Genomic DNA, 24,145 nt, shown 5'->3' on the forward strand with positions numbered 1-24,145 from the left:
TATTCACATAATTCAACATTTTGTTTGACATTGCGTTTTAAATAGAGAGTCGAAGACGAAAGTTAATCATTATGGCTCTTCATTGCAATTCCCTATCCTATTGCACACTGCACATGCAGTCATTCGTAATAACACAGTTGAGCCCTTGGCCGTCCCATATCTTATTATGCCAATTAATTTTCACGTCCTATGGGAATCATTTGGAAATAGTTGTCATTATGCCAACCATAGCACCTATTAGATTTGCATACGGCATTTAGAACCACCGGACTTTTACCTTTATTTCAAGTGCACAGTTCCTGGTAGTCTGACAGACACACAGTGATAAAGTTCAACAAAGGTAGATCTCTCAGAGCTACACTCTAGCTACCACAGTTGGCACTTCAAACCTGGATTATAAGGAAAAAGGGAGGCAGCCTCGGACTGCAACATCTGTTCAAGCAGCCAGCAGATTTCCCTGAATAAGCAGCACATTAACCAGGTAATTACACTCTGTGGATTTATTCTTTTAAACAATTGTTTGATACAATAGGTTTAAATTGTTACTTTATCCAACAGCAATGTATACTATTATTATTTGAAACATGGTTATATTTCTCTTAATTCGACAACACAAAGATTCACTGTCACATATGACTATGTGTTTTTCCCACAATAAACTACCATGTCAACACATTTGTTAGTCAGATCTCTTTCCAGACTTTGTTGCTCAGGAATTTGTTATTTCTACTTTGCCTACCTTACTGCCATAGGGCAGCACTGAGGCACAGACCATGGCAAAACAGAAACCATATCCCTGTGTTAATAAATAATGATATACACAGGGATAGGACAGGGGAGTTAAATAACTTACTGAATACAGCCATTCAATCCAAAACATGTGATGTGTATTAGATAGCACAGCTTTATTTGTGAAAAGAAGATGGGAATAGCATCGAGGTATGATCTCAGAAGTCTTGTATTTGCCCCTTCTTTATACCCAAGGGGGTCTTGTTGCTAGTGGCACGTTTATGTCTTGTTTCCAGTTCTCATTTTATGTAATGGCAAGCTGATTCTCACTAATTGTTTTACTGAAAATACAGTAGGAGGCCCTTTCAGACCTCCAGGGAACTAAAGAAGAGGGGGACGGACCGAAACCACCGCCGGGTTAACCACTATAGAAGAAGATCAAGCCAAGGATCCCTATGTCGCACTACAACAACACTGGAGGATATAACAACACTGCCTATCATGACAGTGACACCCTGGAGATAGATAGGAGGTATGTGTGTCAACTTGTACGATTGTGTTTGGATGTTTGTTATTATTCTGCTTTAACTGGGTACAGTTAATCAAACCTCTGGGTAATGGGTAGAGGACCTGAATGACATGTTGTGACGGACAGCTCTTAAAAATGTTTTGGGGGAGAGGGCACAAATAACACAAATATGAGAAGTGAAGTAAAACATAATGGTCCAGTATTAGAAAATAATACTGCGAGGATCTTTTGTTCTGTATATTTAAATGTAAACTATCATTGTGCTTGGTCACATCATCTCTAATCTCTGAATTGGTGTCAGATTTTTTATAATGCCAGTGCCATCACATATTGTAGCAGGAAGCTATCCCTGAAATGAATACTTTCAAAGTGGTCCAATTCTCCTCCTTTGTGTGTTGAAGGTTGTGTTACAGTACAAGGAGTTTGTTGTCATTTTAAGTTAATGTTGTGCTAAGTACTAGAGACGGTCATGAACCTTCAGTGGTGTGACCAAAGTAATGGTATTTCTTATAAGCGACTCACTTTGTAGCGCCTCAGAAAAAAAACATGATTGTCTATGACAGATGTCATATGTCTATAATAATATTGTAGCATGATTCTTAGAACACCATCAGCAACCTTATGAGTGTAATGATTAAGGTGTTGGACTGACTGATGCAGGGTTTATACAACAACACACCAGTAATGTTATCTCCTCCGTCCTTCTCTCCAAAGTCCTTCCAGGAAATCCCAATCCCAATCCCATCACAGTAACCCCCATGGTAACCCCTACCCCAGGGATGATGGAGCCGCGGGGGAGAGGGGCAGGTCCGACCTTCTGCAGCTCCCAGGAGGGGTCCAGTCCAGCTACGACGATGCCCAGGAGAGAGTGCCCTGGGGCGGGTGGCAGGAGGGGAGCTGGAGGGGCAGAGACAGCATTCCCATGGGTCTCCTTCCTCCCCGGTCGGAGAGCCCACGATGGCAGCAGCATGACCTCAGTAAGTCGATGTTTGATTTAATTGATGAATTAGACAATAGAAACAAATAATGTACAGCCACACACTGATGTAATGGCAGTACACACGTTTACTGATGGGAGATTGTATTGTAAACAGATCAGAGAAATATGATTCCTTGTGCTGTAGTAAGGGTAGTCTCTCCTCCAAGATTTGGTTCCGGGTTCTGAGAGGATAGTATGGCCATGATTTTGTTGGAATGGCAGCCTGGTTGCATAGACTAGACGTAACATAGTAAATATATATCATTGACACTCAAATTAGTATGATATGTTACGTTTGGTATGTTTACATAAGTCCAGTATGAAGGAAGTTTGAGGTAGTTTCGCAGCCAATGCTTAGTAGCAATAGTGCTTACGCTAGTTAGCAATTGTGCTAGTGCTAGTTAGCAACTTCCTTCAAACTGCACATAGAGACATAAAAATGGTATCTATGAGTTCATCCTACTCTGGGGACGTAGATAAAGGGCCTCATTGCCAACGCCTTTAACCCTTTAACCTAACTCTAACCTTAACCCTGACCTTAACCCTGACCTTAACACCTAGCCTAGCTAACATTAGCCACCTAGCTAATGTTAGCATTAGCCACTTAGCCACCTAGCTAACGTTAGCCACAACAAATTGGAATTCGTAACATACCATATGCGTTGCCAATTCGTAACATATTGTACGAATCGCAATTCTTAACATATTGTTTGAATTGCGATTTGTAACATATCATACGAATTGTCATTCGTAACATATCATATGAAATGGATGGACATCCACAAATGAATACATACAGTACCATATGAAATGTAACATATCGTACTAATAGGAGTGTCTGGATTTACTTTACTATGTTAAGTCTACCCCTGAGTCCAGGTTGGGAATGGAGTAGTATTTCAGTGTGGCTGGTCTTCAGGTTCTGTGTTGCTAAGTGACTTTGAATTTCTTCTATTACTTCCTGTCACATATAGTATTTCAGTGTGGCTGGTCTTCAGGTTCTGTGTTGCTAAGTGACTTTGAATTTCTTCTATTACTTCCTGCCTTCTGTTTGGTTAATTATTTGTGTTTTCAATGTTGTTATAGGTACCATATCCAACTAGTTTTCTAACGCTTTTAAAACACGGAAGCCAAACGCTCAAACTATTGCTACAACATCAGTGGAGGCTGCTGAGGGGAGGATGGCTCATAATAATGGCTGGAATGGAGCGATTGGAATGGCATTAAACCATGTGTTGATGTATTTGATACCATTCCACTAATTCCTCTCCAGCCAGTACCATGAGCCCGTCCTCTCCAACTAAGGTACCACCAACATCTTGTGATACAACTTCCTCCGCGCTCATGCTTTATCATAATTCATATGTGCTCCACTAAAAATCCTTGCATTTGGCATGTTTCTGATAGCGAAACAACTAACATATTACTTGCCTTATGTGCGGGACCTTGTAGACTAAGCTGCAGAGAGACAAAACATAACTGATTCAAATGGTTTCCCAATCAGGCAGGCTAGATGCAGTTATTTCGAAATTATTACCGGGATGTATTCAAAACGCCAGGCTTTTGAGCGGTTTTTCAAATGGCATAGGCTATTCACTGCAGTTTACAGGCTAGACTACAGTTTTGTACTCACTTGAAAACAATAATAACATTCTTCATTACATTGTGTTGTGGTAGCATAGATAGGATACATTTATTGTCCCTAAAAAATCTTAAACATATGGTAGCTTTTCCAGCTGCAAACCCGGGGACTGGGAGGGCGCGCACTCAGCGCAGCCTCCGGAACGCACCCAGTGTAGAGCTACCTATGATTTCGTTATCTGATCAACTTTTTTTATTTTGCTTTGTACATTGACTGGATATATTCACTATAGTATTAAGCCTAACATTGAGCTTTAAATAATGGTCTAATATGCATACATTTCTACTTAGGCTATAGGCTACATCTCGAGCCTGTCTGTCTTTGTTCTGTTGTGCAATTACGCACCTGGCCTCTCCACTGACACAGCTATTCCTCTTAAATCTTGAGGAGTCCCAGGAAAAGACAGAGTACAAAAGCTTTTTGGACCCTTATTTGGACCTTTCTTCTTTAGCCTACTAACCGCCTATTGGAGGATAGATGCACGCGTGCACTCGCTTGCTGAATGTGAAATAGGCTACAGCATTACGAGCGGGGAGTTGGAAAGGAGAAGCCCATATTTTCCTATAGTAGGCCTATCTTAACACCGGGCTACTTCCTGACAAAATACACCATATGAGTGGCCTGCTAATGTACCTTTCTTGTGCTTCTAAACTGTCGCGAATAGACCTGAACTGATCCAAATGGTTGCATAATCAGGCCTATAGGCTGTAGGCCTATGCAGTTATGTCGGAATGAAACAAAACAGGACGTTTGAGCGGTTATTCAAATGAGCCTACATCACTGCAGTTTACAGCCTATGGACAATAGTTGTGTACTCACTTCATAACAATAATACATTCCTCGTTGGACTGTGTTGTTGTAGCCCAGGTACAATAATGTATTGTCTAAAAACGTAATCCTATGCCTAATCAATAATGGAACTTTGCGTGCCGGTGAACCACAGAGCGCAGCCTGGAGGGCCGTACTGCAGATTTGCCATTTCATAATCTTGTAACGGACTTTGACAGGTAAATATTTAGACTATAGCTCTAATATTTATCTAATGCATGGCCTAATAACTAGCTAATATTTAGCTTCTTACTTCAGCTACACATCACTCACCTCTTTTCCAGCTGTTCCCGTGCGTAACAGGCTATAACAAGCCCCTCAGCCTCTCTGCAATAGGCGATTCCTCTTCTGGTGAAATCCCAGGGAAGCTATAGGCTACAAAAGCTATAGGACATTTCTTTGTATACTTTTTTTTTTTTACAAAGCCTAATAGCCTATTCAGGGAAAGAAGCAGGCTTGCTTTTACTATTTGCTGAATGTATAACAGGCCTACAGCATAGAAAATCAATTTCGGGGAAAATTGAGGAGAGAAAGTGTGTTGGTGTGATTGATCACGTTTGGCCTGTTATGATTATAACATTGTTGCACTGATGCATTGCAAATAGTTGTACAGTACATAGCCTAGGCGAGCACAGTGAAAAACAAGACACAAAGGAATTGACAACCATTAGAAAAATGGAAATCACTTGCAAACCACTTGAGCAATGAGGCAATGAGATGCTGTAAAATATGTGCAGGCTCTGCGTTTGTTGTTCAATTGCTACATTTAAATACGAGTTACTATATTATTTTTCATTTGGCCTAGATGTACATTGAAGTATTATTTGCAGTTGTCACTATGACAATGAACACACCCTGAAAGCACTGGTCTGAACCAGTATCTGTGCGTTAGACCTCGTGAATGGTCTTGTGTTACCACCTTATTAATAGGCGGTGTGCAGTAGAATGCGTTGATCAGTTGATTGACAGGTGCAGGACTGCAGAACAATACTCGATAAACTTTCCTCTAGTGTGGATGCTCACCAAAGTTTTATAGTTATGTAGACTATAGTTTATCAGTATAGTTATCGTTATAGTTTTTGGCTTTGTTTTTGACAATTAACGTAATTATCACAACATAACTACTAGTAGGTCTAGTTTGAGAACTTGAATGAAATACATATACAATTACACTTACACTTGTTTACTTGACTTTAATACTCTACAAATGGACTCCTTCAAATAATTTACTCGAGCAAATTTGCCACATGCACGCTGCACTGTAAGTAAAGCAGAAATCGAATCCATCACTTCCGTTGTTTGGCTGTGCCCATAGCAACGGTCGAAAATTAGGTGGATGCAATTAATGAATGTAGTGTTCTGTTCTCCATGATGTTCAGATCACAGCGGGTACCAGATCGACCAGGCAACGCATTATGACACAATGCCTCCTGTTCGACTTCCATCTGCAACTTCAGGTACTGTTCAAACCACTTCTAAAGCACATACAGTAGATTACTCTCTATTTACTTCCTTACTTTACTTCTTTAGTTGGTCCCTTTGATCATAAGAACCTTTGAGGTTAGTTGTTGCACTATCCTTGCTACAGGCAGTTAGATTTGGGTATGTAATTTTAGGCGAAAATTGGGGAAAAAAGGGTCAGATCCTTAAGAGGATGATTTGACGATCCAATGTCTAATAAAACATTACCCAAAGGTAAACAGGCAGCACAAGGAAGTTGGCAGAAAAATAACATCCCGGGAAACTATGGTGCTAACAGTTTACAGGGCTGTATTGATTAGGGCAAAACGTAGCAAAACGTTTTACAACGAAATGTTACAATGAGCATTTCTTTTTGGACAAGTCCAGGTAGTCCCTCCCTGTTTCAGTCTGTTTTCTTCCATTTGTTGCCTAATGAACACAATCCAGGTAATACGGTCTCATCACGAGGACTGATGATTAGGTGTTTTCTATGGTCATCCCATAGCCAACTCCTCGTTTGGACGCCTTTCCTTCCAGTTCTCTGCTGCCAGTGACTGGAACGAATTACAAAAATCACTGAAGCTGGATTCTTATATCTCTCTCACTAACTTTAAGCATCAGCTGTCAGAGCAGCTTACCGATCATTGCACCTGTACATAGCTCATCTGTAAATAGCCCACCCAACTACCTCATCCCCATATTGTTATTTATTTTTTGCTCCTTTGCACCCCAGTACCTCTACTTGCACATTCATCTTCTTTCATTGTCAGTTAGTCATGCTACTGCGTTTGTCAAATGTATGTGAAATATAGTACACTCTTAGAAAAAAATATGCTATCTAGAACCTAAAAGGGTTATTTGGCTGTCCCCATAGTAGAACCCTTTGCATATAGGAGAACCCTTTGAAGAACCCTTATTGGTTCCACAAAGAACCCTTTTGGTTTCAGGTTCTACATGGAACCCAATGGGTTCTACCTGCAACCTAAAATGGTTATACTTGGAACCAAGAAGGGTTCTGCTATGGGGAACACCTTTTGGAAACCTTTTTTTAACCACCTCTATTTGATTTGGTTTAATCAAAGTTGATCATCAGCAGCTAACGCTGATTTACACATTGTAAATATTGACTCACAACACACCCATGCAATGTGATTGGGGGTCTCCCCTTTCAAGCCACCTAAAACCACTTCCTTGTGCAATCAAGCACCATGTCAGTGCGTGAACCAATAAACCATGATATATTGTAAGTTGTATGTGCATGCCGTTCTTTGTAAATTCACTTGTTTGCACTGGAATTATGGGAATAAATTGTGTTTGCCAAGTCAATCGGTGAACATGATCTGAAATGAATAAATAGAATGTGCAGTACTTTTTATTAGCTTAACATATTATATATCCTCCGTATTGTTAGTGCTGATAGTAAGCCTATGATGGATGACTTTCTATTTGTTCAACACACATTATTAAGCTCATAATTCCTCAGTAATAGCTAGGCTGTCAGCTGTGTTTAATTAGATGTCCTTGTGTCTCCCAGGTCATGTTTCGATGAGGTTCAGGGGGTCGAGGAAGATGAGTCTATTCCCTGTAGGAGAGGCTGCTCTGGGCAATCTGGGCCTTTCTGAGGACGACATCAGGAATGAAATGGAAAATGGTGAGGGATGAAGAAAGGAGAGCCTAGGGCACAGCCATAGAAATTAAATTACTAGAATTGTATTCCTATGGGCACAACAACTGTTGAGAATGCCTGACCGTTCTCCCTGTAGAAATATGATGTTTCTCTTTTCAATCGGTTCAGGACAATGTTATCCATTGAAGTCATATTCTGGATACACTCACTGATTGAAGTATAAGACGTTTCCTACTATATAATGACTTTATAGCTCAATCCTAACCCTACATCACTTCTTATCCTTAAATCACAATGACAAACTCATATATTATACATTATATTATGTATTATTATATTATAATTTTTTGTATTATATTACAGTTCTGATTTTAAAGGCATACCATGATTAATAACCTCACAGATCTGTCTTATCATGTCTTTGTCCAACAGAGGAACATAACTTGGTCCAAGAGCTGGTTGCTATGTCAACGAGGGACAGAATCAAGGCCATCCGAGACCTCCCTATGAGCTTTGATGACAAGAAACACATCAGGTACAGTTGAAGTCGGAAGTTTACATACACTTAGGTTGGACTCATTAAAACTCGTTTTTCAACCACTCCACAAATTTCTTGTTAGCAAACTATAGTTTTGGCAAGTCGGTTATGACATCTACTTTGTGCATGACACAAATCATTTTTCCAACAATTGTTTACAGACAGATTATTTCACTTATAATTCACTGTATCACAATTCCAGTGGGTCAGAAGTTTACATACACTAAGTTGACAATGCCATTAAACCGCTTGGAAAATTCCAGAAAATGATGTCATGGCTTTAGAAGCTTCTGATAGGCTAATTGACATAATTTGAATCAATTGGAGGTGTACCTATGGATGTATTTCAAGGCCTACCTTCAAACTCAGTGCTTCTTTGCTTGACATCATGGGAAAATCAAAAGAAATCAGCCAAGACCTCAGAAAAACAATTGTAGGCCTCCACGAGTCTGGTTCATACTTGGGAGCAATTTCCAAACTCCTGAAGGTACCACGTTCATCTGTACAAACAATAGTACGCAAGTATAAACACCATGGGACCACGCAGCCATCATACCGCTCAGGAAGGAGACGCGTTCTGTCTCTTAGAGATGAACGTACTTTGGTGTGAAAAGTGCAAATCAATCCCAGAACACCAGCAAAGGACCTTATTGAAGATGCTGGAGGAAACAGGTATAAAAGTATCTATATCCACAGTAAAACGAGTCCTATATCGACATAACCTGAAAGGCTGGTCAGCAAGGAGGAAGACACTGCTCCAAACCCGCCATAAAAAAGCCAGACGGTTTGCAACTGCACATGGGGACAAAGATCGTACTTTTTGGAGAAATGTCCTCTGGTCTGATGAAACAAAAATAGAACTGTTGGCCATCGTTATGTTTGGAGTTAAAAGGGGGGGGGGTTTGCAAGCCGAAGAACATCATCCCAACCGTGAAGCACGGTGGTGGCAGCGTCATGTTGAGGGGGTGCTTTGCTGCAGGAGGGACTGCTGCACTTCACAAAATAGATGGCATCATGAGGGTGGATATTTATGTGGATATATTGAAGCAACATCTCAAGACATCAGTCAGGAAGTTAAAGCTTGGTCGCAAATGAGTCTTCCAAATGGACCCCAAGCATACTTCCAAAGTTGTGGCCAAATGGCTTAAGGACAACAAAGTCAAGGTATTGGAGTGGCCATCTCAAAGCCCTGACCTCAATCCTATAGAAAATGTGTGGGCAGAACTGAAAAAGCGTGTGCAAGCAAGGAGGCCTACAAACCTGACTCAGTTACACCAGCTCTGTAAGGAGAAATGGGCCAAAATTCACCCAACTTATTGTGGGAAGCTTTTGGAAGGCTACCCAAAACGTTTGACCCAAGTTAAGCTACCAAATACTAATTGAGTGTATGTAAACTTCTGACCCAATGGGAATGTGGGAAAGACCCAATGGGAAAGAAATCAAATCTGAAATGAATCATTCTCTCTACAATTATTCTGACATTTCACATTCTTAAAATAAAGTGGTGATCCTAACTGACATAAAACAGGGAATTTTTACTAGGATTAAATGCCAGGAATTGTGAAAAACTGAGTTTAAATGTATTTGGCTGAGGTGTATGTAAACTTCCGACTTCAACTGTATAGTTGTCATGTCACCGTCATAGGTAAAAAAGTGCCTGTTTTCTTTCAGTTTTACTATGGAAAGTTTAACTTATTACCAGGGGTAGTAAAATAAGTACTATGCACAAGGGTAGGTAGGGCATCGAGTGTGCAGTTATGTAGGCTTGCAATGTGAGATCATTGGGGAGAATAGTCACACACACAGACACACACACATCTTCTTGCAGTATGCGGGTAAGGAAGAAGTGTTTACCATAAGCGCATCGCATCGGCCAAGTCCAAAGTTTACAGCCACACAGCCAGCCAAGAGCACTGTGCAACTTTTGACAGGTCATATATTTTATGAAGAGATAACGCTGTGATGCGCGTATGTTATTATCATACGCTACATAACTGTATCAGACTGTAATCTTTATGTTTGTTTGATCTCTTATCTCCTAGGGGCCAAGTGTTGGCGTTGAAATCATTCAAAAAGTCCCGGCAACTGAACTGCTTTTCAGACTGCTCGACGACTGTCTCACTGGTGAGCAGTTTGACTCTCTGACATCTTTGTGTCTCTGTGTGACCTCCTATCCTGATGCCCAACTTTACTTCCTGTGTGTCCCTGTACTGCACAAGCAGTGCCCTATTAAACTATGGCAAAGTGCAACGCTTCCTGTGGTTGGCTATCACTAAATCTTTATGCCTTTTATGAGCAATACAATTTGCCAGGGTGACATTCTGTCTCTGCATTCAGCGACACTTGAACATTGGCAAAAGCAGAAACAGACTGCCACCATGCAGGCTACAATACAATAACTTTCTACTTACATTGAACATTATTACTGTTCCATCATCCACATCCTCTATTGACAATTACACCTATTCTGTGACCGCTATGCTATGAAATCTATGACAGTGCATTTGTGACATACAAGACCCCCACCACTGTTCTCAGACCAGTCTTCCCCCTCAGGCGTTCCGCAGGTGCGGTGCTAACATGACTTTAGCCAGGCAGACCCTGGAACTGTGGCGGGGTACCATGAAGGAGGTCGAGGGTAAATTTGGCACGGGGGTCCTCTCCTACTTCAAGTTCCTAAAATGGCTGCTGATGTTCAACATCTTCTCCTTCCTGGTCAACTTTGGTTTCATCACCATCCCCCAGCTCATCTATCACCCCACGCCAGACATCCCCGCTGGGGTCAGCTTCAGAGGGCTAGAGATACTGACCGGAGCGGTTTGTTGTTGTATACTATTCACACTACTTCTAGTAGAGGCTTCTGAATGAATCATTCCATAGCAGCATACGCTACTAATTTGATCAACTTATTTGTCATACTACACCCCGTACTGTAAAGTCAGCACACAGTGAACAGTTACTGTGTGATAAAAACATTTTTATTTTGATGTATCTATTTTCCCCACAGGGTTATTTCAGCCACACAGTGATGTATTATGGCGGCTACAGTAATAAAACACAAGGAACAGGGGGCTGGCCTGAGTACAACATGCAGCTGGCCTACTTCTTCACCATAGCAGCCTACATGGTGTTGTGTGGAGCCGCCCTCATCTACAGGTCAGTATGGGATGGGACTGCACAGCATAGTCCACAGTGATCATGTAACAGTAACATTGTATTGACCACTATTAACTCTGCTATGGACTGTCATTTATGTCTTGCATAGTTTGGTTTCCATGTGCTTCTTCATTGGTTTCAAGTGCCAGTAAATCATTTATCAAAGCCAGTTGATCTCACGTGTATGATGTCAATCAAATCACCAATGCCATGACATTCACATCATACCTTTATGATATTTATTTAACCTTTCCTTCATGTTGTAATAGTGCAGTAAAGGGGCCCCTGTTCTCTCTCTCTTTCTCTCTGTCTCTCTCAATTCAATTCAAGGGGCTTTATTGGCATGGGAAACATATGTTAACATTGCCAAAGCAAGTGAAGTAGATAATATAAAAAAGTGAAATAAACAATAAAAATGAACAGTAAACATTACACTCACAGAAGTTCCAAAAGAATAAAGACATCGCAAATCTCATATTATAGATATATATATATATATAGTGTTGTAACGATATGCAAATGGTTAAAGTACAAAAGGGAAAATGAATAAAAATAATAATAAATAAAATATGGGTTGTATTTACAAGTGTACGAGTCTGATGTTAATGATAATGCAGAGGATTTCCCCAAAGTTGCTGTTGACTCATATCCCACGGTAGTTATTGGGGTGAAATTTGTCTCCACTTTTGTGGATTGTTGACCTCCCCCTCTCTCTCTCTGCAGCATGGCCAGCTCGTTCAGGAAGAAGTATGTCCTTGCAGACTCAGGCTTGGGTGGAGCCTGGCAGCTCCTGTGTAGCTGGGACTTCAGTGTGACTAACGAGAAAGCCGTACGACAGCGCAAGAACAATCTGCGCATCCAACTCAAGGTCACTTTCACTGTAATCTCGGAAACCAGAAACAAATCTTGTGTGAGCTGGCCAGTTATCAAGCTTTTACAAGCGACTAATGTCACTGTTTTTGATAAACTATTACTGTAGCTTTGTTGAGCTCATGGCCATATCATTACTGTAGCTTTGTTGACCTCATGACCATATCATAACTGTAGCTTTGTGCCAAGAAAGAACGTAATATCGCTGAACAAATCCCACATTTGCGAGACTAGATAAATGTCCAGTACTTGTGACTCAGTACTTATCTGCTCTTCCATACATAGAATACTCTGCACTCTGACTTGTTAGGGGGCCCAAATAGGATCTCTCTCCGATAACCAACTGTGAAATAACTTTGAAGTAATGTTTCCATTCCCCTCCAGGAGTCCTTATCAGAAAAGGTCCAGGTGGCCCTGCTACCTCTGACAGAGAGGCTGAAGCACTATGGGGTCTTCCTGGGTACCTGGCTCCTCTCCACGGGCATGGCCTTGGGCTGTGGCGCCAGTGTCTACTTCCTGTGTCAATATGACACATCGGTATGGTACATTTTATGAACTTTTATATAACCAGGAAGTCCCATTGAGGTCAGAAGATTTCTTTCCCAAGGGAGACCTTACATAAACGTTGTGACACAATGACACGTTGCTTCCTTACAAAGCTTGTGTTGTTAATGTATGATCCGGGGATCAGCTGACCCTGATCCATCTAAGTATGATGAAGACCAGGTGGTGATTAGTTGAATCAGGTGTGTTGGCGCTGTGCTAAAACAAATGCCTGCACACTGTGTAGCTCCGGGACCAGTGTCGATGACTATTGTATAAGACATACCCTTGTGTACAGTAATTCAAAGTGTGTCATAGCGCCTGTGTGTGCCTGAGCATATCTGAATCCTATAACATCAATACAATACTACTTTCCTGGCAGTACAGGGTGTGGTCTTTATAATGGTGTTAGTGGGACATCATTGCTACACTTCCACCAAATTATTATTATCTATTTTTTTCAATTTAACCTTCATTTAACTAGGCAAGTCAGTTAAAAACAAATTATTATTTACAATGACGGCCTATACCGGCCAAACCAGGACGAAGTTGGGCACCGCCCTATGGGACTTCCAATCACGGCCAGTTGTGATACAAACTGGATTTGAACCAGGGTGCCTGTAGTGACATCTCTAGCACTGAGATGCAGTGCCTTAGACCGCTGCGCCACTCGGGAGCACCTAAGACTTACCCTACACCAGTGTGTCACCACTGATTTATGTTAATGTTAGCTCAAGTGTTATTGTGTTTCCATCAGGAGTGTGACGCTAAATACTTGGGGAGAGCAGAATCAACAACATCTGCATCATCAAGACAGTTGCTTTGTGACAAGGTGTTAAAGTCCACAGTTAGCCATTGTTATGTAAATGCCAGCTGAAAAGTACCCAGGGCTTTGGCTCCAAGTCAAAGCAAGTCAGCCGGAGCCATGGCCCAGTGAGACATGGGTGCCGGCCCTTGTAGATGGAAACAGAAAAATCTGAGCCTTTTGTGTAAAACACCGGGGTAAATCTCAAATGGAAACTGGACACTATTTTGCTAAAGCTGTGATTGATTATGTCCAGGCTTCAGTGTCTTATATTTTCTCCAGGCTGGTTGCTTCTAGGCACTGATCTATGAATAGCTCACCCTCTCCAAAGCCTCTTTTTAACATGGGGGAAACACAAAACTGTCCTTAGATCAGAACAAACTGACCTACTATGGTATCTTTCCAGCGGACGAGGAAGTCAGCGGATAAAGCTTCCGGCTCTCTCCTGGAGGAGGCCGCTACTCTCCTCCTCCCCTTTGTGGTGTCCCTGATCAATCTGGTCGTCCCTCTCTTCTACTCTCTGTTCAAAAAGATAGAACACTACTCCAACCCTCGCATGCAGGTCTATGCCATCATAGTCAGGTTAGAGATGGATACTAAACACATTTAAAAAAAATATTTGAACGAAAATACATACACTGCCAGTCAAAAGTTTAGATACACCTAATCATGTAGTAACCAAAAAAGTGTTAAACAAAACAAAATACATTTTAGATTGTTCAAAGTTGCCACCCTTTGCCTTGATGACAGCTTTGCACACTCTTGGCATTCTCTCAACAAGCTTCACCTGGAATGCTTTTCCAACAGTCTTGAAGGAGTTCCCACATATGCTGAGCACTTGTTGGCTGCTTTTCCTTTTCCACTCTGCGGTCCAACTCATCCCAAACCATCTCAATTGGGTTGAGGTCGGGTGATTGTGGAGGCCAGGTCATCTGATGCAGCACTCCATCACTCTCCTTCTTGGTCAAATAGCACTTACTCAGCCTGTAGGTGTGTTGAGTCATTGTCCTGTTGAAAAACAAATGATAGTCCCGCTAAGCGCAAACCAGATGGGATGGCGTATCGCTGCAGAATGCTATGGTAGCCATGTTGGTTAAGTGTGCCTTGAATTCTAAATAAATCACTGACAATGTCACCAGCAAAGCACCCCCACACCATCACAAATCCTCCTCCATGCTTCACGGTGGGAACCACACATGCAGAGATCATTCGTTCACCTACTCTGCGTCTCACAAAACACGGCGGTTTGTACCAAAAATCTCAAATTTGGACTCATCAGACCAAAAGGACAGATTTCCACCGGTCTAATGTCCATTGCTCGTGTTTCTTGGCCCAAGCAAGTCTGTTCTTCTTATTGGTTTCCTTAAGTAGGGGTTTCTTTGCAGCAATTCGACCATTCACACGGTCTCCTCTGAACAGTTGATGTTGAGATGTGTCTGTTACTTGAACTCTGTGAAGAATTTATTTGGGCTGCAATTTCTGAGGCTGGTAACTCTAATGAACTTATCCTCTGCAGCAGAGGTAACTCTGGGTCTTGCTTTCCTGTGGAGGTCGTCATGAGAGCCAGTTTCATCATAGCGCTTGATGGTTTTTGCCCAATTTTCGCCTAAAATGACATACACAAATCTAACCGCCTGTAGCTCAGGACCTGAAGCAAGGATATGAATATTCTTGATAAAATTTGATTTGTTTAACACTTTTTTGGTTACTACATGATTTCATATGTGCTAATACCTACTTTTGATGTCTTCACTATTAATCTACAATGTAGAAAATAGTAAAAATAAAGAAAAACCCTGGAATGAGTAGGTGTGTCCAAACTTTTGACTGGTACTGTATATTGAAATCGATTGATCAAAACAATTTGCTCAATGATCAATTTAAAGCAATGGATGAATGAAATATTACAGTAATGCGTAAATTCTAAATATGCTTAATAAAATATTAGGAAAAAACAGAAAGGTCATATACTGTACAATGTTTTAGAAGACTGATGTTTTGAATGCCTTTTTCCTTTTTAGAAATGTCATTCTCAAGATGTCCATTCTGGCTATTCTCTGCTACTACTGGATGAAGGATGTGGCCAATACATTTTCAGTAAGTCCCTTTAAACCAAATCACATGCATGCTTTCAAAAATGTTTTTGATTGTCACTAATATCTACTGTATGTTCATCCACCACTTTGATTACAACCATGTGTCTTAGTGCTGGGAGTCCATCGTAGGACAAGCCTTGTACAGACTGGTGATTATGGACTTCCTCTTCGTAATGTTAGGATCCTTCTTTGGAGAGTTCTTGAGCAAGTGAGTGGCATTTTCAAAACACATTTTCCCATAGCGTGTTCACTTAAAGCTAAAAAATGCTACAGTATGCAGTAGAATTCTATATTGTAACTCATCTTTCTGTTTTGAGGGAAAGTTTCAGTGAGGCATCTCATAAGGGTTCATTGAAAAATGCTCTTCGGTAACTCCTTTGTTCTTTTCTCCACCAGTGTCATTGGGACTAAATGCATACAGAGCCTGGGAGTTCCAGAGTTTGACGTTGCCAGGAATGTCCTTGACCTGATCTATGCACAGACCCTGGCATGGTACTGACGTTATTTCATTACACTGTACTCTACTGTACTGTACTCTACTGGACTCTACTGTACTGTACTGTACTGTACTCTACTGGACTCTACTGTACTGTACTGTACTCTAATGGACTCTACTGTGCTCTACTGTACTCTACTGTGCTCTACTGTACTCTACTGTACTGTACTGTACTGTACTCTACTGTACTCTACTGTGCTCTACTGTACTCTACTGTGCTCTACTGTACTCTACTGTGCTCTACTGTACTCTACTGTACTGTACTGTGCTCTACTGTACTCTACTGTGCTCTACTGTACTCTACTGTACTGTACTGTACTCTACTGTACTGTACTCTAATGGACTCTACTGTACTGTACTGTACTCTACTGTGCTCTACTGGACTCTACTGTACTGTACTGATGGACTCTACTGTACTGTACTGTACTCTACTGTACTGTACTATAATGGACACTACTGGACTCTACTGTACTGTACAGTACTGTACTGTACTCTAATGGACTCTACTGGACTGTACTGTACTGGACTCTACTGTACTGTACTCTACTGTACTGTACTGTACTCTACTGTGCTCTTCTGTACTCTACTGTACTGTACTGTACTATACTATACTGTACTGTACTGTACTGGACTGTACTGTACTGTACTGTACTGTACTGGACTGTACTGTACTGGACTCTACTGTACTCTACTGGACTGTACTGTACTCTACTGTACTGCACTGTACTCTACTGTACTGTACTCTACTGGACTCTACTGTACTGTACTGTACTGTACTCTACTCTACTGTACTGTACTGTACTGTACTGTACTGTACTCTACTGTGCTCTTCTGTACTCTACTGTACTGTACTGTACTATACTATACTATACTATACTCTACTGTACTGTACTGGACTGGACTGTACTGTACTGTACTCTACTGGACTCTATTGTACTCTACTGTACTCTACTGTACTGTACTCTACTGGACTCTACTGTACTGTGCTCTACTGTACTCTACTGTACTGTACCGTACTCTACTGTACTCTACTGTGCTCTAATGTACTCTACTCTACTGTACTCTACTCTACTGTACTGTGCTCTAATGTACTCTACACTACTGTACTCTACTGTACTGTGCTCTAATGTACTCTACTGTACTGTGCTCTAATGTACTCTACTGTACAGTGCTCTACTGTAGTGGACTCTACTGTACTCTACTCTAATGTACTGTACTGAGCTCTAATGTACTCTACTGTACTGAACTGTGCTGTCCTCGACTCTAATCTCTGTTCATCTATAGCTCCATCTATTTTCATAGTAAAACATAACACAGTACTGTGGATGAGATATGGTCAATTCTTATAACCATGTTTTTCTGTCTGCAGGATCGGAATCTACTTTTCTCCCCTCCTCCCAGTGATACAGATAATCAAGTTCTTCATCCTCTTCTACCTAAAGAAGGTAACCTGTTCAGTATGGTTCTTCTACCTAAAGAAGGTAACCTGTTCAGTACGGTTCTTCTACCTAAAGAAGGTAACCTGTTCAGTACGGTTCTTCTTCCTAAAGAAGGTAACCTGTTCAGAACGGTTCTTCTACCTAAAGAAGGTAACCCGTTCAGTACGGTTCTTCTTCCTAAAGAAGGTAACCTGCTCAGTACGGTTCTTCTACCTAAAGAAGGTAACCCGTTCAGTACGGTTCTTCTTCCTAAAGAAGGTAACCTGTTCAGTATGGTTCTTCTACCTAAAGAAGGTAACCTGTTCAGTACGGTTCTTCTACCTAAAGAAGGTAACCTGTTCAGTACGGTTCTTCTTCCTAAAGAAGGTAACCTGTTCAGAACGGTTCTTCTACCTAAAGAAGGTAACCCGTTCAGTACGGTTCTTCTTCCTAAAGAAGGTAACCTGCTCAGTACGGTTCTTCTACCTAAAGAAGGTAACCCGTTCAGTATGGTTCTTCTTCCTAAAGAAGGTAACCTGCTCAGTACGGTTCTTCTACCTAAAGAAGGTAACCCGTTCAGTACGGTTCTTCTTCCTAAAGAAGGTAACCTGTTCAGAACGGTTCTTCTACCTAAAGAAGGTAACCCGTTCAGTACGGTTCTTCTACCTAAAGAAGGTAACCTCTCCAGTATGGTTCTTCTACCTAAAGAAGGTAACCTGTTCAGTATGGTTCTTCTACCTAAAGAAGGTAACCTGTTCAGTACGGTTCTTCTACCTAAAGAAGGTAACCTGTTCAGTACGGTTCTTCTACCTAAAGAAGGTAACCCGTTCAGTACGGTTCTTCTTCCTAAAGAAGGTAACCTGTTCAGAACGGTTCTTCTACCTAAAGAAGGTAACCCGTTCAGTACGGTTCTTCTTCCTAAAGAAGGTAACCTGTTCAGAACGGTTCTTCTACCTAAAGAAGGTAACCCGTTCAGTACGGTTCTTCTTCCTAAAGAAGGTAACCTGCTCAGTACGGTTCTTCTACCTAAAGAAGGTAACCCGTTCAGTACGGTTCTTCTTCCTAAAGAAGGTAACCTGTTCAGAACGGTTCTTCTACCTAAAGAAGGTAACCCGTTCAGTACGGTTCTTCTTCCTAAAGAAGGTAACCTGCTCAGTACGGTTCTTCTACCTAAAGAAGGTAACCTGTTCAGTACGGTTCTTCTACCTAAAGAAGGTAACCTGTTCAGAACGGGTCTTCTACCTAAAGAAGGTAACCCGTTCAGTACGGTTCTTCTTCCTAAAGAAGGTAACCCGTTCAGTACGGTTCTTCTACCTAAAGAAGGTAACCTCTCCAGTATGGTTCTTCTACCTAAAGAAGGTAACCTGTTCAGTACGGTTCTTCTACCTAAAGAAGGTAACCCGTTCAGTACGGTTCTTCTACCTAAAGAAGGTAACCTGTTCAGTACTGTTCTTCTACCTAAAGAAGGTAACCCGTTCAGTACGGTTCTTCTACCTAAAGAAGGTAACCTGTTCAGTACGGTTCTTCTTCCTAAAGAAGGTAACCTGTTCAGTACGGTTCTTCTACCTAAAGAAGGTAACCTGTTCAGTACGGTTCTTCTACCTAAAGAAGGTAACCTGCTCAGTACGGTTCTTCTACCTAAAGAAGGTAACCTGTTCAGTACGGTTCTTCTTCCTAAAGAAGGTAACCTGCTCAGTACGGTTCTTCTACCTAAAGAAGGTAACCTGTTCAGTACGGTAGATAACATAGGCCCCTTAGCAGACACTTCTTATCCAAAGCAGTGAGTACATATTCAGTACAGTGATAAAAAGTATTATATATAGTACAGAGAGTGAGTACATTTTTAGTATGGCAATGTGACCCCTGCAGGAGTTGTTATTGCTAGTGCAGCACTCCAACCAACTGAGCCACACAGGACCATGGCTGACTCAGGTGACAGTAAGCTGAACCTTGGTGTTGATTCACTGCCCTAGATACCATGCCATAGCAGAATGGGCCAGGCTCATGTTACTCTCTTCTGAAGAGGGTGCTGAATGTTTCATGACACGGTTGAATGGTATAGAATTAGCTCTATTCATAGATGGTAGCGATGGTCACTAGGATTTTACAATACAATGATGAAACATATATGAGTGTCCTGGAAATGAAAATAGATGTTTTCCCTGTGGTATATACAGGGAAATCCTTACATGTTCATCAATTCATCTGGGGAAAAAACTACAAGTGGAAGGTGTCTGCAATAGAGGATTTAGTTGATCAAATACAATAACATGATACCTATTAAAGGTCCCCAAAGCACACACATCCCTGGGTCGCTCCTCTTTTCAGTTCGCTGCAGCTAGCGACTGGAAATAGCTGCAACAAACACTCAAACTGGACAGTTTTATCTCAATCTCTTCATTCAAAGACTCAATCATGGACACTCTTCCTGACAGTTGTGGCTGCTTTGCGTGATGTATTGTTGTCTCTACCTTCTTGCCCTTTGTGCTGTTGTTCTGTGCCCAATAATGTTTGTACCATGTTTTGTACTGTTACCATGTTGTGTTGCTACCATGTTGGGTTGTCATGTGCTGCTGCCTTGCTTTGTTGTTGTCTTAGGTCTCTCTTTATGTAGTGTTGTCTCTCTTGTTGTGATGTGTGTTTTGTCCTATATTTATATATATTTTTAATTTTTAATCCCAGCCCCTCGTCCCCGCAGGAGGCCTTTTGCCTTTTGGTAGGCCGTCATTGTAAATAAGAATTTGTTCTTAACTGATTTGCCTAGTTAAATAAAGGTGAAATAAAATACAAACAAATACCTCCCTGACAAATCAATATAATTTTATTCCTGGTTAAGGTGCAGGTTAGTTGTTACTCTCAGTTCTCCCTTATGTCAAAGGTCATTGTTTGTTTACCTGTTCATCAAATAGTGCCGTTGCCAAGACACCGTCAACAGGCTCCTCCTCTCTCTATCTCCCTCTCCAGCTCTGTAATGCCCTGTCTATACTTTGTGTCCTCCAGGTCAGCCTGACCCAGAACTGCCAGCCCCCCAGGCGAGCCGGCAGGGCGGCTCAGATGCAAACCATCTTCATCGCTATCCTCTTCTTCCCTTCCTTCGTAGGGGCTCTGTCTATGGTGGCCTACACCGTGTGGACGTAGGTGTATAAGCGGTCAGGGCAAGGCTATGTTAACTTAATGTTATGTTAAGGCTGTCATAGATTAAGGCAAGGCCAAACAAACACCTGTAGATATATGGAGTGGTTCAGATTCCATCTAGTTCTGGATAAATATGACTTGTTCAGAAGAACTGTAGTCATTAATTGATAACCAAGAGATAAACTTGATTCAGTTTGGTTTAATTTTAGGGGCTGAGATAGTCCGTAGAATCATGCTGTTTGCTTAGCAGCTATTCAAAAGCATGACGCTATACTTAAACCTTCTAGTAAGAAAGTTGGTTGATTGAAAGTTGGATGATTGAAAGTTGTTTGACTTTGGCTCCTTTTCTCTGACCTAAGCATTTCAAACTGCCGTGTCTCCCCTGATCCCTCCCCCAGTTTGCCCCCCTCAGACAAGTGTGGGCCCTTCAGGGGCCTCAACACCACCTTCAGTGCAATACAGATCTGGATGGACGATCTGAATGGGGTGGATGCGTTTCAGTGGACTGTCTGGATCTACCAGCACGTCATCAGGAGTGAGATATTCTACTTCCTGGTCTCTCTCATCATCCTGTGAGTTCATCTTTGTTCATGTTGAGGTGGTTATGTTGGGTTAAAGTTGTGTTTATGAAGGTAACAAGTACTTTTAAAGCGCAGTCTTACGGTAAAGTGACAGTTGTGTTGAAAATGTGATATAAGGCATAAACTTAACTTGATCATGATTCCTAGAAATTATTGATCGTTTGAGCTGTTTGTCAAAAGATTGACTTGTACATTTTGCTAGTCACACTTATCCAGAGCAACTTACAGGAGCACTTAGGGCTAAGTGCCTTGCTCAAGGGCACATCGACTGATTTTTCACCTAGTCAGCTTAGTGATTCAAACCAGCGACCTTTCGGTTACTGGCCCAACGCTCTTAATCGCTAGGCTTCCTGCCTTGAAGCAGCATACTGAAGTCCTATCAAGCAATACATTCAGCTTTTATAACGCTGTCTACCGGATCAAGCTTTCAAATACAATCTCGTTACACTTTATGACATTAAGTGCCTACTTTGCCCTTTCACATACTGTAATACAAACTCACGGACTGACCTCCTTTCCACAGTGTCTTCATTTACATCTTCAGGCAGATCACTCAGGGACGCCAGCTGCTTATCATTCTACTGAGACAGCAGATTGTTAATGTGAGTTCTAGTGAGCTGTCTGGTCCGACGTGTCTCGTCCATCAGAGCTGTTGTGTCTGAAGTGGTTGTGTCTACGTTATGAGGATGTTGAAGTGCCGGAGTAATATATTTAGCTGAAGTCATTTGAATGTGCAGTGTTGATGTTGTTCATTTGTTGTTTTTATGAATTGTATTGACTGTCTAGAACATTCTCTCTCTCTCTGGTTGTCTCTCTCTCGCTCTCGCTCTCTCTCTTTCTCTCTCTCACTCCCTTTATTAGGAAGGGAAGGACAAGGCATTCTTGTTGGAGAAACTACAGACCCTTCAGAAATCCAAGCAGAACAAACAGAAAAAGAAAAAACAGGTGAGAGGATCAAAGAGAAATGACCTTGAGACTATCGAACTTAATCTTGAGACTATCGAACTTAACCTTGAGACTATCTAACTTAACCTTGAGACTATCTAACTTAACCTTGAGACTATCTAACTTAACCTTGAGACTATCGAACTTAACCTTGAGACTATCGAACTTAACCTTGAGACTATCGAACTTAACCTTGAGACTATCGAACTTAACCTTGAGACTATCTAACTTACAATAAATACCTAAACTCCTATGTTATTTCAAATGTCATACTTGAACTATGACCCTTTCTCTCAATCAGGTCAGGAAAAGACAGGAAAATGAATCCTCCACTGGCATGCAACAGGCTCTGATTGCCCGACAGCGGTTGGAGCAAGAGAATGGCGACAGCAGCAGCTCTTTCGGTGTGCCTATGCCTTCCGGCCACTCAGTCTCTACGACATCCAGTGCTATGATGCAGGCCATGCTAGCCAGGCAATACGCAGAGGACCAGGATGTAGCCAGTTATCGCGGGGTGCCATTTCCTGCAGACCAAACACCTGCGTCCTCCAGTGCACTGATACAGGCCATGCAAGCCAGGCAAAGGGCGGAGTCACAGAATGAGGACGAGTTTTACCGGGCGCCAGTTCAGTCACAGAACCCAGTAAACGCATTACCCAGTGCGATGATACAGGTGATGCAAGCCAGGCAGAGGGCGGAGTCAGAGCAGGAAGAGGACGAGTTTTACCGGGCGCCAATTCATTCAGAACATCCAGTGTCATCAACGTCCAGTGCGATGATTCAGGTCATGCAGGCCAGGCAGAGAGCAGAGGAGGAGGAGAGCGAGTGTTACCGGGCGCCTGCTTCTTCACAGCACCCAGATGCATCAGGCACTGGTAGTGCTCTGATACAGGCCATGCTAGCCCGGCAACAGGTAGAGGAGGAGTACGGTGACAGATACTGAGCATGACCGAGAACTGAACCACTTGGGGAAAAAAAGATGGCGGACACAATTGAAATGTGACCAGCTGTAGAAAGCAGAGAAATATCAGGAAATATCAGAAGATTCTGACTGGCATCAAGAGAGGGCAGGACCACCTCTATGTAGACTTTCTATTGGACCATAAAAGAGTGTAGCCAATGGGGTGTGAAAAGATACATCTGATATATGTATTCCCTTTTGATAAAAGAACACTGTTTTTGTACAAAAAAATATTTTAATATTTAATATATTTGTGTACTGTATGTACACATGATATGTGCTTAGCCTGTAAAACACTGTCAAAGAATGTTGTATAAATGTAGGAATATTCTGATCCGTATTAAATTGTAAATACTATAAAATTGTATGGTACTGTATGTTGTTTTTCCCATGAACAGCACTGTCCTCTAGTGGTAGGGATTGAACCTGGTCTGGATGTTCATCAATGAATAGCTACTGAGTAGATATCAAATATATACTTTGAGAATACATCCAAGTCACTTCTTTTTCTCAGAGCAAAGCAACAACGGATATAGAACATAATGAAAGAAACTACAGCAAATACAAAATTAAACATTCTGAGTTTGCTATGGAAGACAACATTTGTTTATTGAGTAATTCATTGCAGAATCCTTAATCCCTATAAGCATAAAGTACTTTAAATAGAATACACAGTCATTGGTTATAATGATACTCAAGTAACATTGGTGTCCAGTGGTCAGTTTTTGTTTTATCCGATACTGAGTAATGTGCAGTAAACATACCATAATAATACACATCTGACAGCGATTTCACAGATCAAAACC

At 41.5% G+C, this 24,145-nt stretch overlaps 1 protein-coding gene across 1 annotated transcript; it reads left to right on the top strand.

Moving 5' to 3' along the window:
- Positions 1 to 122: 122 nt before the first annotated feature.
- On the top strand, positions 123 to 23,927 carry LOC120033055 (transmembrane channel-like protein 5). Its single transcript, XM_038979342.1, has 21 exons — positions 123 to 481; positions 1,083 to 1,261; positions 1,973 to 2,235; positions 6,087 to 6,164; positions 7,703 to 7,819; positions 8,228 to 8,330; positions 10,376 to 10,457; positions 10,890 to 11,150; positions 11,341 to 11,489; positions 12,213 to 12,357; positions 12,744 to 12,896; positions 14,114 to 14,289; positions 15,729 to 15,804; positions 15,914 to 16,011; positions 16,200 to 16,295; positions 17,669 to 17,744; positions 20,718 to 20,851; positions 21,251 to 21,424; positions 21,957 to 22,035; positions 22,295 to 22,378; positions 22,680 to 23,927. Exons 2-21 carry the CDS (start codon positions 1,185 to 1,187, stop codon positions 23,319 to 23,321), a joined length of 3,063 nt encoding a protein of 1,020 aa, XP_038835270.1. The 5' UTR covers positions 123 to 481; positions 1,083 to 1,184; the 3' UTR covers positions 23,322 to 23,927.
- The last annotated feature ends 218 nt before the right edge of the window (positions 23,928 to 24,145 follow it).

The sequence above is a fragment of the Salvelinus namaycush genome, chromosome 39 (assembly GCF_016432855.1).
Source record: "Salvelinus namaycush isolate Seneca chromosome 39, SaNama_1.0, whole genome shotgun sequence".
Classification (NCBI taxonomy): domain Eukaryota; kingdom Metazoa; phylum Chordata; class Actinopteri; order Salmoniformes; family Salmonidae; genus Salvelinus; species Salvelinus namaycush.

What these genes read in the sequence shown, in the direction of transcription:
- LOC120033055 (XM_038979342.1), top strand. Translation starts at nt 1,185, where the DNA reads ATGTCGCACTACAACAACACTGGAGGATATAACAACACTGCCTATCAT. An exon ending in ATCTGCGCATCCAACTCAAG is followed by an intron (nt 12,358 to 12,743) that starts GTCACTTTCACT and finishes ATTCCCCTCCAG; the next exon opens with GAGTCCTTATCAGAAAAGGT. An exon ending in ATGTGGCCAATACATTTTCA is followed by an intron (nt 15,805 to 15,913) that starts GTAAGTCCCTTT and finishes CATGTGTCTTAG; the next exon opens with TGCTGGGAGTCCATCGTAGG.